General features: G+C 51.3%; 1 protein-coding gene across 28 annotated transcripts in view; it reads right to left on the minus strand.

The window, feature by feature from the left end:
* The window catches only part of NRXN2 (neurexin 2), a 274,349-nt gene that overhangs the window by 211,674 nt on the left and 46,606 nt on the right, over nt 1–16,069 (minus strand). For 26 of the 28 annotated variants that reach the window (XM_037904496.2, XM_037904495.2, XM_043551343.1 and 23 more), the window contains exon 4: nt 13,590–13,619. The exons of the other annotated variants lie outside the window; for them this stretch is intronic. In XM_037904496.2, coding sequence (XP_037760424.2) covers nt 13,590–13,619 — 30 coding nt within the window. The remainder of the gene's footprint in view (nt 1–13,589; nt 13,620–16,069) is intronic. 28 annotated transcript variants of the gene reach the window in all.

Genomic DNA, 16,069 nt, shown 5'->3' on the forward strand with positions numbered 1-16,069 from the left:
TCTTAATTGTCTCCAGAAGGTTCCTGATTGTTCTGGAACCTTCCCTGTTACCTTACCCAGGGAAAAGGGACCTACTTAGCCTGGGGCTAATATATCTGCTTCTATTACTCTCCTATAGCCATCTGGTCCCACCCTGTCACAACATATACAAGCTCTCATGTGTGTCAGTGAGGGTCCATATATCCAGAACACATACACACACACTTGCCCTTGTGTCCAACAGCAAGGATCCTTATAGCTAGAACACACACATACACGTGCCTTGAGACAAGGATCTCTATAGCCAGAACACACACATATACACGCACTTACACTGCTGTCTGGCATCGAGGATCTCTATACCCAGAACAAACACACACAAACACACACACTCTGTGGTCTTGCAGCGAGGGTCCCTATAACCAGAACACACACACACACCCTCATGCCTCAAGGGCGAAAGTCCAAATAGCCTGACCACTCACACATGCCTGTTATCTGACTGCAAGGATACATCTTATCCGGACACACACATAAACCCCCTTGTGTCTCACTCTGATGATCCTTACCAGCAGGACATACTTACACATCCTTGGGTATCACTGCTAGAGTCCATACACTAGGATACACACAGACACCCTCACATCTCATTTGGAGGGTCCATACTGCTGGGACACACACATCCACACGCATCAGCGTGAGGGTCCATTCTCCTGGGATGCAAATGCACACCTTTGTGTCTGAGTATGAAGGTACATACTGCCAGGATACACATACGCTCTCCAGTCTCACTGCGGGGGTCTATACTGCTTAGACACATACACACACACCTTCCTGTCTGATTGCGAGGGTCCATACCAGCAGGAGACACATGCATCCCCTCGTATTTCACTGTAAGGGTCTGTACCGCTAGGACACACACACACCCCCCATCCTGAGTGCAAGGGTCCATACCACCAGGCCTCACGGACACTCTCGTATCTCACTGCAAGAGACCACACCACCAGAACACATATGCACATCCTTGTATCTCAGCGTGAGGGTCCATACTGATTGGACACTCCGAGCATTAAGACCCAAGGGCATACACGTGAGTGGATCAACAGGAAACACACACACCCCTCTTGTCTCAGTGAGAGGCTCATACCACTGGGACACTAGCGTAGGCCCTCAAGTTTGCGGACGATTCCAAGCTGGGAAGGGTTGCAAGTGCTTTGGAGGATAGGATTATAATTCAAAATGATCTGGACAAACTGGAGAAATGGTCTGAAGTAAATAGGATGAAATTCAATAAGGACAAATGCAAAGTACTCCACTTAGGAAGGAACAATCATTGCACACATACAAAATGGGAAATGACTGCCTAGAAAGGAGTACTGCGGAAAGGATCTGGGGGTCATAGTGGACCACAAGCTAAATAAGAGTCAACAGCGTAATGCTGTTGCGAAAAAAGCAAACATAATTCTGGGATAAGAAAAGGAGGACTTGTGGCACCTTAGAGACTAACCAATTTATTTGAGCATGAGCTTTCGTGAGCTACAGCTCACTTCATCGGATTCTGGGATGTATTAGCAGGAGTGTTGTAAGCAAGACTCGAGAAGTAATTCTTCCTCTCTACTCCGCACTGATTAGGCCTCAACTGGAATATTGTGTCCAGTTCTGGACGCCACATTTCAGGAAAGATGTGGACAAATTGGAGAAAGTCCTGAGAAGAGCAACAAAAATGATCAAAGGTCTAAAAAACATGATCTATGAGGGAAGATTGAAAAAATTGGGTTTGTTTAGTCTGGAGAAGAGAAGACTGAGAGGGGACATGATAAACAGTTTTCAAGTACGTAAAAGGTTACAAGGAGGAGGGAGAAAAATTGTTTTTCTTAACCTGTGAGGATAGGACAAGGAGCAATGGGCTTAAATTGCAGCAAGGGCGGTTTAAGTTGGACATCAGAAAAAAATTCCTAACTGTCAGGGTGATTAAGCACTGGAATAAATTGCCTAAGGAGGTTGTGGAATTTCCATCATTGGAGATTTTTAAGAGCAGGTTTGACAAACACCTGTCAGGAATGGTCTAGGTAATGCTTAGTCCTACCATGAGTGCAGGGGACTGGACTAGATGACCTCTCAAGGTCCCTTCAAGTCCTATGATTCTATGTCTGACTGTGAGTATACACACCGCTAGGAGGCACACACACATCCTCATGTATCACTATAATAGCCCATAGAGCCAGGATACACACACATGTCCTCATGTCTCAGTGCCAGTGTCCATATCACATGGACACACATGCGTGCCCTCCTGTCTGAGTGTGAGATTCTCTATCCCCAGGAACGACATGCACACCCTCACATCTCATTTTGAGGGCTCATACTGCCAGGACACACATGCACCCCCTTGAGTCTGACTGTGACTGTCCATACAGCCAGGGTGCATGCACACACCCTCATGTCAGTGAGAAGATCCACATTGCCGGGACACAAATGCATGTCCTTAAGTCTGAGTGCCGGGGTCTATACCACCAGAACACAAACACACACGCTTGTGGCTGCCAGGACATTCACATGCATGCCATCACAACTGTGTTAGTGGTGGACTAACAGGAAACATACACAGCTCAGGTATGCATGTACAGGTCTCAGTGCAGGGGCCATACTGCCAGGACACACACACAGGTCCTTGTGTCTGTCTGTGAGTGTACGTACTACTGGGAAACACACATACGTTCCTATGTCTCACTGTGAAAGTCTGTACAGCCAGGATACACAGGCTGCAGACATACCCCCTGTCCCTGTGCATGATGGGCTTATACCACAGGTCACTCATGTACAGCCTCCTGAGTGTGAGGGTCTGTACCGCCAGGATGCACACACATGCCTTCCATCTCATTTAGAGGGTCCGTACAACCAGGTTACACAGGAACACCCCCATGTCTCACTGAGAGAGTCAGTACATCCAGAACAAACACAGCCTCGGATCTCAGTGCAAGGGTCCATGCCACTTAGACACAAATGTGCAGCCTCGAGTCTCATGGCAAGGGTCCCTATAGCCAGAACACATACACTCGCGCTCTCCTCTCTTGTGGTGATGGTCTCTATAGCTAGAATGTGAATGCACACACACACACACACACCCAAGTCCTCATTTCTTCCAGCATGGGTCCCTGTAGTCAGAACACACATGCACACTCGCCCTTCTGTCGCACACAAAGCGTTCCTCTAGCCAGAACACATTCACCTTCGTGTCTCATGGCAAGGATCCCTATAGAATACTCACTCTTGTGCCTCATGTCGAGGATCCCTATAGCTAGAACACACACAGACACACACACAATCATGTCTCATGGCAAGAGTCGTCTATAGCCAAATCACACACACACTCGCCCTCTTCTCTTACGACGAGGGTCCCTATAGCTAGAACACACAGGTGCACTTGCCCTCGTGTTTCACACAAAGTGTCCATATATAGAGAACACACATTCGCCCTCATGTTTTACAGCACGCACACACACACTTACAGCATGCACACACACACCTTCAAATCCCATGGTAAAGGTCTCTATGGCCAGAAGACACACACACTTGCCCTCCTGTCATACATGAAGGGTCCATATATTGAGCACGTGTGCACGCGCACACACTCACACACTCACCTTCTTGTCTCATGGCAAGGATTCCTATAGCCAGAACACACGCTTGCTATAGTATCATGCAGCGAGAGTCCTCATAGTCACAACACACTCACATACTTGCTCTCATATATCCAGAACACACACACACTTGCCCTCGAGTCTCACATCAACAGTCTCCATATTCAGAACACAGACACTGGCCCTCAAGTCTCATGGTCAGCATTTCTATTGACAGAACACACATGCGCCCTCTTGGCAGTATGAACCATTGAACTCAGACTCGGTGTGCATTTGTGTCCTAATTGCCCATATCATCGCATTGATGCATGAGGACATACGTGTGCCAGCAGCAGAGACTCTCTCATGGAGATGCGAGGGTGTGCACATGTGTCCTGGTGGTACGGACCCTGGCACTAAGACACATGGACATGCATGTGTCTTCCGGCCATGTGGATCATCTCACTGACGTGAGGGTGTGTGCACACTCCCTGGCTGTATGGACAGTCACAGTGAGACTCAAGGGAGTGCATGTGTCTCCTGGCAGTACAGACCCTCAGAATGAGATATGAGGGGGTGTGTGTCGTTCCTGGTGATAGAGAATCTCACACTCAGACAGCAGGGCACGCATGTGTGTCCCTGTGATATGGACACTTGCACTGAGACATGAGGGCATGTGTGTGTATCCTGGCTGTATGGGCTATTGTAGTGGTACATGAGGATGTGTGTGTGCCTCCTGGTGGTGTGTATACTCACAGTCAGACATGAGGGCCTATGATTGTGTTCCAGTGGTACGACCCTCTCACTGAGACAGGAAGTGTGTGCGTGTTTCCTGTTGATCCAGTCAAGCGTATGCCCTTGTGTCTTAATGCTCGGAGTGTCCCGTCAGTATGGACCCTTCCTGTCTCAGTGCGATGGTCCATGCCACTGGGAAATGTACAGACCCTTGTGCTCATGGCAAGGGTGCATGTCACACACACACACTTCATTTCTCTGTACGAGGCTCTATACCTCCCAGACACAGCCCCTCCTGTCTCACTGTAGGATCCATGCAGTCAGAACAGATGCATACCCCGCTCAGTTCTCGTTTCCCAGGTCTTTATGCCAGGGACACATAACATGCCCTGGTGTCGCACTGCAAGCGTCCGTGCCCCCGGGACACTTACACATGTCCTCGTGTCTCATTTCAAGGGTTGGTACCAGCAGAACACACACGCATGCCTGTGTGTGTCAGTATGAGGGTTCACACTGCTCTCTCTGTCTCACACACACACACACACACACGTACGTCTCAGTACATGTACACAGCAGCTGGGAGGGTGCTTCCCAGGGTGGGTAGTCAGACACATGGTCGCTCTGCTAGAGCAAGCGTGCTAAAAACAGTGTATCTGGGGACAGCAGCTCAGGCTAGCTGCCCAGGGCAGGTTTGTAGTCTGGCAGGTGGCCTGAAAGGCTGTTACGTTTAGCACACTGGCTCAAGCAGAGCTAGCACGTCTGTCCATCTAAGCTAGGAAGAATGCTCCCAACTGCAGCACAGAGGCTCCCACAGTGTGAGGGTTCATACCCCCGAGACATACCCACCCCACCCTCCTGTCTCAGTGTGAGGGTGCATAACCCTGAGACACACATGCACACCCTTCTGTCTTAGTGTGAGCGTTCATATCCCCGAGACACACGCACACACCTTCCTGTCTCAGTGGGAGGGTGTGACACTCTGTATCTCGGGGGAACACCCTGTGCCCCCATGTTCAGTCTTACAATACGATTGTGTGGTATCCAATGCAAAGTTTGTCATGTCGGGTATCTTCGGAAGGCTCATGATGCACTGAACATCGTTGGTACAGTAATGTTCTAGTAAATGTTATAGGTTTTAATTTCATGTATACAGTTATGAGGCTGTAAATGTATCCTCATGGCTTAAAACAAGCCCAGGCTAAACTCTCCAGGAACAGAGGGGCAGTTCACACCTCATCAGGACATGTATGGGACAAACCCAGCCCAGCCTCACAGGAACAAAGGACACTAGCCTAAGCAGCAAAAAAAAATTGGTTGGACTCTCAAGGAGTCACCTCCCCTCCCTTGGTCAGTTTGGGACTGCGATGAGGTAATGTTCACCTGACCCTGAAGCGGGGTGGGGGGAGGGGGGGGAGCAAAGCCAAGAGGGAAGAAAGAACATGATAAAAAGGAGAGACATTTGCCATGCTCTTCCTCTCTCTTCCACCTCCATTCACAGACACCAAGTGACTGAAGCGCTGATCAAAGGGGAGAGCCTGGCTGAAGGGGGGAGGGATAGCTCAGTGGTTTGAGCATTGGCCTGCTAAACCCAGGATTGTGAGTTCAATCCTTGAGGTGGCCATTTAGGGATTGGGGCAAAAATTGGGGATTGGTCCTGCTTTGAGCAGGGGCTTGGCCAGATGACCTCCTGAGGTCCCTTCCAACCCTGATATTCTATGATTCAACCAGCCAGCCTGTGGTGAGAAGCATCTAAGTTTGTATGGGAACTGAAAGTGTTAAGATCAGCTTAGAATATATTTTGCTTTTATTTCATTTGACCAAATCTGACTTCTTGTGCTTTTGACTTATAATCTCTTAAAGTCTATCTTCTGTAGTTAATAAATGTGTTTGTTTATTCTACCTGATGCAGTGCGTTTGGTTTGGAGCGTGAGACTCCTCTTGGGATAACAAGCCTGGTACATATCAATTTCTTTGTTAAATTGACAAACTCATATAAGCTTGCAGCATTCAGCGGGCATAACTGGACACTGCAAGACGGAGGTTCCTAGAGTTGTGTCTGGGACCAGAGATATTGGCTAGTGTCATTCAATTGCACAATCCAAGCAGAGAGCTGGCCAAAAGTGCTCACTCACATAGCTGGGAACAGCTTACATGACTGGGAGTGGGTGTTCTCACAGCAGAGTTGGGTAAGGCTGGCTCCCAGAGTTGAGGATTGGAGTGACCTAGCGGATCACCTGTCCAGATAACACCAGAGGAATGTCACAGAAGGTGCATACCCCCGAGACACACACACATTCCCTGATGTCTCAGTGTGAGTGTTTATACCCCAGAGACACACACGCAAACCATTCTGCCGAAGCGTGAGCCTTCATACCCCCAAGGCACACATACAGACCCTCCTGTCTCAATGTAAGAGTTCACACCCCTGTGACACAAACCCACATCCTCCTGTCTCAGTGTGAGCATTCATACCCCCAAGAGACACACACACATCCTCCTGTCTCATGGAGAGAGTTCATACCCGCGAGGCAGACACACACACACACAAACACACACCTGTCTCAGTGTGACCATTCATACACCCAAGACACACACACACACACACCCTCCTGTCTCAGTGTCAAGGTTCCTGGCCCCAACACACACACACACACACACACACACACACACCTGTCTCACTGAAAAGGTTCAGACCCCCTAGACACACCTTCCTGTCTCGGGGGGCGGGGGGGGATTCATACCCCCGAGACACACACACACACACAAATTCCTGTTTCTGTGTGACCATTCATACCCTTGAGACACACACCCACACCCTCCTGTCTCAGTGGGAGGGTTCATACTCCTGAGACACACACACAACTTCCTGTCTCAGTGTCAAGGTTCCAAGCCCCCGAGACACACACACACACCCCCTTCTATCTCAGTGAGAGGGTTCATACCGCCTAAGCACACTCCTGTCTCAGTTGGAAGGTTCATACTCCCAAGAGACACACACACACACCCTCCTGTCCCAATGTGAGCGTTCATACACCCAAGACCCTCCTCTTGCAGTGTGAGCGTTCATAACCCCAAGACATACACACACACCCTCCTGTCTCAATGTCAGAGTTTATACCCCCGAGACACACACACCCTCCTGTCTCAGTGCAGGGTTCATAACCCCAAGACACACACACCCTCCTGTCTCAGTGAGAAAGTTCAGACTCCCTAGCCACACCCTTCTGTCTCAGTTGCCGGGTTCATACTCCCGAGACACACACACGCACCCTCCTGTCTCAGTGTCAGGGTTCATACCCTGGGGACACAAACACACACCCTCCTATATCAGTGAGATGGTTCACAGCCCTGAAAAACACTCTCACACACACACACACACACACACACACACACACACACCACCTCCTGTTTCAGTGAGAGGGTTCATACCCCCGAGATACAAAAACAAACACACATCCTCCTGTATCAGTGAAAGGATTCATAGCTCCCGAGACAGACAGACAGACAGACAGACACACACACACACACACACACACCCGCCTGTCTCAGTGAGAAGGTTCATACCCCCTGGGCACACCCTCCCATCTCAGTTAGAGGGTTCATAGTCCCGGGACACAAACACATACCCTCCTATCTCAATATGAGCGTTCATACACCTGAGTCACACATACACACAGACCCTCCTGTCTCAGTGTGAGCGTTCATACACCCGAGACACACACACCCCCTCCTGTCTCAGTGAGAGGGGTCATATACCTGAGGCACACCCTTCTGTCTCAGTGGGAGGGTTCATATCCCCGACACACACACGCACACCTTTTGTCTCAGTGGGAGGGTTCATACCCCCGAGACACACATGCACAAACTCCTGTCTCAGTGAGAGGGTTCATATCACTGAGACACACAAGCACCCCCGCCTGTGTCAAAGGGAGGGTGCATACCCCCGAGACAGACACGCACACCCTCCCAATGTGAGCGTTCTTATCCCCAAGACCCTCCTGTTACAGTGTGAGCGTTCATACTCCAAAGACGCACACAGAGCCTCCTCCCTCAGTGTGAGCATTCATGCTCCCGAGACACTCACACACAGACATATGCCATCCTCCTTCAGTGAGAAGTCTTATAACCCCAAAGCACACCCTTCTGTCCCAGTGAGAAGGTTCATACACCCAACACACACGCGCACACACACACACACCCTCCTTTCCCAGTGAGAAGGTTCAGACTCCCTAGCCACACCCTCCTGTCTCAGTGGCAGGGTTAATACGCCTGAGACATATGTGCACAACCTCCTGTCTCAGTGTGAGTATTCATACAACCGACACACACACACATACACACACACTCCTGTCTCAATGAGAGGGTTCATATGCCTGAGGCACACTCTTCTGCCTCAGTGGGAGGGTTCATATCCCCAAGACACTCACTCACACCTCGTCACAGTGAGAGGGTTCATACCCCCGAGACACAAACACACACACTCCTGTCTCAGTGTGAGCGTTCATACACCCGAGACACACATGCACACAATCCTGTCTCAATATCAGAATTCATAGCCCCATGACACAAACGCACATCCTCCTGTCTCACTGTGAGCGTTCATACACCCAAGACACACACACACACCCTCCTGTCACATTGAGAAGGGTCATACCCCCTAGACACACACACACACCCTCCTGTCTCAGTGAGAGGGTTCGTAACCCATAGACACACCCTCCTGTCTCAGTGTGAGCAGTCATATCCCCGAGACAAACACACATCCTCCTGTCTCAGTGAAAGGGTTCATAGCCCTGGAGACACAGACACACACAAACACACCCCCTCCTGTCTCAGTGAGAGGGTTCATATCTCCTAGGCACACCCTCCTCTCTCAGTAGCAGAGTTAATACCCCCAAGAAACATGTGCACAACCTCCTGTCTCAGTGGGAGTATTCATACACTCAAGAAACACACACACACACCCCTGTCTCAGTGAGAGGGTTAATATGCCTGAGGCACTCATACATACCTCTTGTCTCAGTGGGAGGGTTTATATCCCCGAGACACAAACGCACACACTCCTGTCTCAGTATCAGAATTCATACCCCCACAACACAAACGCACACCCTTGGGTCTCAGTGTGAGCATTCATACACCTGAGACAGACACGCACACCCTCCTGTCTAAGTGTCAGTGTTCATACCCCTGAGAGACACACACACCCCCTCCTCTCTCAGTGAGAGGGTTCATATCACCAAGACACACACACACACGCCATCCTCTTTCAGTGAGAAGGCTTAAACCCCCGAGGCACACCCTCCGCTTTCAGTGGGAGAGTTAATACCCCCGAGACACCCATGCACACACTCCTGTCTCAGTATCAGAATTCATACCCCCGCGACATGAACGCACATCCTCCTGTCTAAGTGTCAGCAGACACACACACACATACACCCTCCTGTCTCATTGAGAGGGTTCTTCCCCCCGAGACAAACACACACACACGTCCTCCTCTCTCAGTGAGAGGGTTCATACCACCAAGTAACACGAGCACCCCCTCCTGTCTCAGTGTCAGGGTTCATACCCCCGGGACACAACCCCCCCACACACACACACCCTCCTGTCTCAGTGTCATACCCCCAAGACACACACACACACACACACACACACACGCCATCCTTTCTCAGTGAGAAGGCTTATGCCTCCAAGGCACACCCTCCTGTCTCAGTGGGAGGGTGTATTGTCCCAAGACACGCGCACACACCCTCCTGTCTCAGTGTGAGTGGTCATACCCCCGAGACACACAACACACACCCTCCTGTCTCAGTGAGAGGGTTCATACCCCCTAGGCACACCCTCCTATCTCAGTGTGAGCATTCATACACCCGAGACACACGCACACACACATCCAACACACACCCTTCTGTCTCAGTGGGAGGGTTCATACCCCCGAGACACACATGCACACACTCCTGTCTCAGTATCAGAATTCATACCCCAGCAACACAAAAGCACACCCTGTCTCAGTGTGAGCGTTCATACACCCAAGACACACACACCCTCCTGTCTCAGTGTCAGGGTTTAATCCCCCAGGAGACACACACACACACATATGCCATCCTCTCTCAGTGAGAAGGTTTATACCTCCTAGGCACACCCTCCTGTCTCAATGTCAGGGTTCATACCCCCGAGACACAAACGCACACCCTCCTGTGGCAGTATCAAGATTCATACCCCCACGACACAAACGCACACCCTCCTGTCTCAGTGTGAGTGTTCATACACCCGAGACACACACACACACACACACCATCCTGTCTCAGTGAGTGTTCACAGCCCCGAGACACACACACCATCCTGTCTCAGTGAGAGGGTTCATACCCCCGAGACACACACACACACACACACTGTCCTGTCTCAGTGAGCGGTCATACCCTTGAGACACACACACGCAAACATACATCGTCCTGTCTCAGTGAGAGGGTTCATACCCTCTAGGCACACCCTCCGCTCTCAGTGGCAGAGTTAATACCCCCGAGACACATTTGCACAACCTCCTGTCTCAGTGTCAGGGTTCCTACCCTGAAACACACACACACACACACACACACCTTCCTGTCTCAGTAGGAGCATTCATACACCCAAGACACACACACACACACCCTCCTGTCTCAGTGTCAGCGTTCATACCCCAGGACACGGGGACACGGACACACCCCCTCACCCTCCTGTCTCATTCAGAGGGTTCATACCCCCGAGACACACACACAAATCCTCCTGTCTCAGTGAGAGGGTTCATATCACCGAGACACACAAGCACCCCCACCTGTGTCAGTGGGAGGGTGCATACACCCAAGACAGACACACACACACCCCTATTTCAATGTGAGCGTTCATATCCCCAAGACCCTCCTCTTGCAGTGTGAGCATTCATACCCCAAAGACACACACACAGACCCTCCCGTCTCTGTGTGAGCGTTCATACACCTGAGATACATACACATTCACACCATCCTGTCTCAGTGGGAGAGTTCATACCCCAAGACACACACACACCCTCCTATCTCAGTGTGACCTTTCATATCCTCGAGACACACACACGCACACCTTCCTGTCTCAGTGTCAGGGTTCATACTCTGAGACACACACCAACACACCTCCTGTCTCAGTGAGAACGTTCAGACTCCCTAGCCACACCCTCCTGTCTCAGTGTCAGAATTCATACCCCAGAGACGCAAATGCACACCCTGTCTCAGTGTGAGCATTCATACACCCAAGACACACACACACCCTCCTGTCTCAGTGTAAGGGTTTATACCCCCAGGATACACACACACACACACCATCCTGTCTCATTGAGAGGGTTCATACCCCCTAGGCACACCCTCCTGTCTCAATGGCAGAGTTAATACCCCCAAGACACATGTGCACAACCTCCTGTCTCAGTTTGAGCATTCATACACCCCCCCACACACACACACCCTCCTGTCTCAGAATGAGTGGTCATACCCCTGAGACACACACAGACACACACACAAACACCCTCCTGTTTTAGTGAGAGGGTTCATACCCCCTAGGCACACCCTCCGCTTTCAGTGGCAGAGTTAATACCCCCGAGACACATGTGCACAACTTCCTGTCTCAGTGTCAGGGTTCCTACCCCGAAACACACACACACACCCTCCTGTCTCAGTGGGAGAGTTCATACCACCAAGACACACCCTCCTGTCTCAGTGGGATGGTGCATACCCCCGAGACACACACGCAAATCCTCCTGTCTCAGTGGGAGCAGTCATACCCTGGGACACACGTGCATACCCTCGCATCTCAGTGCAAGGTTCTGAAGCACTGGGATACACACGCACACCCTCGTGTCTCAGTGTGAGGGTTCGTACCCCCAGTACACACACACACACACACATACACTAGTGCCTTATTTCAAGGGTCCATACAACCAGAATACACACACATAATCCCCTGTCTCAGTGTGAGGGTCCATACCACAGTCTGGTACATATCCATGCTCTCATTTCTCAGAGCAAGGGTCTGTAACACAGGAACACACACACACCTGCGTGTGTCAGTGTGAGCTTCCGTTCCGCCAAGATGCACATACTCATACCCTCGCATCTCGAGGGTCCATACCACCAGGACACACATGTGTACACCTCTGTCTGAATGTGAGAGTCCGTAACATGGCAAGATGCACACATCCTCGAGTCTCAATGAAAGGGTCCATTCCGCTGGGACACACACATGTCCGTGGGTGTCAGTGTGAGGGTCTGTACCACCAGAACACGTACACACCCTCATGTGTCATTTCAAGCTCCATACAGTCAGGACACACAGGCACGCCCCCGTGTTTCGCTGCCACGGGCCGTACCACCACTTCAGACACATCCCCGTGTGTCTCAGCATGAGGGTCTGTACCAACAGGGATACATGCAGGATATGTGTCTCCCTACAAGGGTCTGTACTGCCAGGACACGCACACATCCCCTCATGTCTCACTGCTAGGATCCATAGCACCCGTCAACACATACATGCGCTCATGTCTCAGTGTGAGGGTCCATACCTCCGGGACACTCACAGACACCCTTGTGTATCAGTGCAACACTCCATAGCTCCAGGACACACACGCACACCCTTGGGTCTGAGTGCGAAGGTCTTTACTGCTGGGACACACACACGCACACCTCTTGTCTCAGTGCAAAGGTCGATTTTCTCTTATGTGCCACACACAGGCGCCCCTGTGAATCATCACTATCTGCGCACAAGCAATGCTAAGCAAACACCAGTTAAAAAGCAGAGGCCCAGATCCCAGGCTAGTGCAAATCAGCACACTTCAGCTGGTTTCAACACAGCTATGCTGATTTCCTCTTGGCTGAGGGGTCCACCCCCTGCCTTCAAAATCCCCCCACAGCCATCACCATAGACACGGCTGCTAACAATCAGAGCATCGCCCTGAGCCACATGCTGTTTGCCCCAGCTTCACAGTGCAGGAAATCTAGTTTTATCCTTTTGGCTTTGGCACATGCTTGACTCTCTACCACCCGGCTGTACAACACGGCTGGCCGAGCAAAACATCTGGGACCATGGCAGAAACCACCGCGAGTCGAGAGATGAATCAAGCGGATGGGAGGGAGGGAGAGAGGGAAGAAAAATAACCAGAAGAGAGAAATGAAGGAGGGATGGTGGGAAGATCAGAAGGGAGGAGTGGAAATTAAAACTTCTGTTCGTTGGGGTGAAAATAACAAAGGTAAAGTGTCATACCTTGGCTGTTTAACGTCAGATGAGCAGGACCTTGAGGGGAGAGGAAAAGATAAAAAGAAAGAAAGAAAAAAGACTAGTCATATAAACGCACAGAAAAAAGGAGGGTTTAATCTTTTTGCCACAATTTAAAAGCTGTTTTTAACTTGTGACAGACATCCAGGCCCCAGGGGGAGAGAAAAAGGGTGGGGGAGAGAGAGAGAAAAGGGGTTCGGATGCCGAAACAGAGTGAACAAAAACAAGAAAGGGAAGGAAAAAGAGAGAGACAACTCAAAAGCCCGGACAGATCGAACTGAAATTGAAAGAGGACGACAGAAGAGAGTCTGTGAGGGGTCTTTATTAGACTCTTAAAAAAAAAAAAAAAAGCATTCGGGGCCCCTCTGTGGCAGAGAGACGGGGAAATGCTTCTTTTTTTTTCCGGTTAAACAATAAAATTAAGAAAAAATAACAATGGAGAAAGAGACACAAACCAAGGCCTGACAAGGCATGTAGGGGACGATGTTGCCTTTGGTGCCGGAGGGTCCCGCAGGAAGAGCTGGAGCGTACTGCTGCTTTGGGAGGCAAGGGGGTTAGTGGTGGGAGGTCACCAGGGCTAGCTGGGGACTGGCTGGCCTCTCGCACCGCCTAAGTCACTCAGGAGTGATCCCAGTCAGGCAAAAGGAGCTGCCGCCTGTGTAAATCAGGAGGAAGGAACTCCCCGGCAGTCAGCAGGGAGGATTTTCCCCTACCGCAGCCCAGGTGGAAGCAGGGCTAACTGCATCACAATGAGAAGAGCTATGTACAGGTGTCAGTCAGGACGGAGTCACTCCACAGAAGTCAGTGGAGAGAATTACCCTTTTGGTCACCTTGGTGTAAACCAGGAGTCACTCCAGGGAAGGCAGTAGTGCTGATTGCTCTTCCCCTCCCCCAGTCTGACACAGGAACACCGCCAAAGCCAGAGGAGCGACACACACAGTGAAAATCAGGCGTCACTCCACTGCAGCCACCAGTGCCGGTTCCCCTCTTGCTCACCTAGCCTAGACCCAGAGTAACCCCACAGCACTCACTGGGGCTGGTTCCCCTCGCACTCACCCCGGGGCAAATCAGCGTCACCCCGCAGGAACACAGGTGGCTGTCTCGGCACCAGCAGAGACCAACATCAACAGCTTCGCTGCCAAGCACCCTTGTACCTCCGACATCTGCTGCTCCTGGGCATTTCTGCCACCCCAGCCTGGCACCCCCCAGCGCAGAGAGAAAGGAAACACTGATTGAAGAGATGCGACCCTCATGCACGGCAGCATGGGGGGGCAGTTACAATACCTCAGAGTCATCGCTTACCCTGCAGGGTGGGAGACTCCAAACAAGGGGTAAGGCCAGGTACAACCCCACATGGGTTTCCTCCAACCCAGGCCATCGCCCGTCCCTCCTTGGGGAAGCAGGGGCTGCTAGAGTAGACAGGGACCCTGTGAATCCCAGGAGTCCTGAATCCCAAACCACCACGCCCCTCTAACCACCAGACCCTATTCAGCTCCCAGAATCAGGAACTGAACCCAGGAGTCCTGGCTCCAAGCCTTGCCTCCTCTACCCCACTACACCCCACTCCCCTCCCTCTTGCATGACAGAATTGGGGGCCACACCCTAACTCCTAACAAGGGTTTAGATGCCCGTTGCTATGGCCGCTCTGGTTTCCCATCTGATTTTGGCTACTTATGGAGGTTGGGGGTTGGAAAGGAAATGGGACGGCTCATGGCATTTGGGCAGATTCCCCTGCTTACAGCCCAGTTCCTGCCTGATCACTGCAACTCAGCTTTGCATGCTGCATATGTCAGTCTGCAGTGGTGCAGAAGACTGGGGTGTGGGGATCAGCTGCTGGATCCACCCAGCCCAGCCCTCATACCACCTCCTGACAGACCATGGGGGTAGATCCCTGGGGTCCAGCTGCTGGGATCCACCCAGCCCAGACCATGTGCTGCCTCCGGATAGATCAGTATGTGGCAATTAACAGATCTCCTGGGATCAGCTGCTAGGATCCAACAAGCCTAGCCTCTGCCCTGCCTAACAATACATTGTACTGGGGGGATAGATCACCTTGGATTGACCACTGGGTCCAGCCCCTATGGTACCTTCCATTCCAATAGATCAAAGAGGGGATAAAGATCCCCTGGGATCCCCTGTTGGGATCCACCCACCCCATCCTCCACACTCCCTCCTGAGAGATCAGGGTGTGGGGGATAGATCTCTGGGGATCAGCTGCTGGGATTCACCCAGCCCAGGACCTGCACTGCCTTCTGACAGATTGGGGGGATAGATCCCTTGGGATCAACCACTGGGACTCACCCAGACTAGGCTTCGTGCTCCCTTCTGAGAGATCAGGGTGTGGGGGGTAGAGCTCTTGGGATCAACTGCTGGGATCCACTCTGCCCAGCCCCCATGCTGCCTCCTGATAGATTGAGGTGTGGGGGATAGATCACAGGGGATCCACCAGGCCAAGAGTCCCAACCCTC

Source organism: Chelonia mydas, chromosome 7 (genome assembly GCF_015237465.2).
Source record: "Chelonia mydas isolate rCheMyd1 chromosome 7, rCheMyd1.pri.v2, whole genome shotgun sequence".
In the NCBI taxonomy this organism is placed as follows: domain Eukaryota; kingdom Metazoa; phylum Chordata; order Testudines; family Cheloniidae; genus Chelonia; species Chelonia mydas.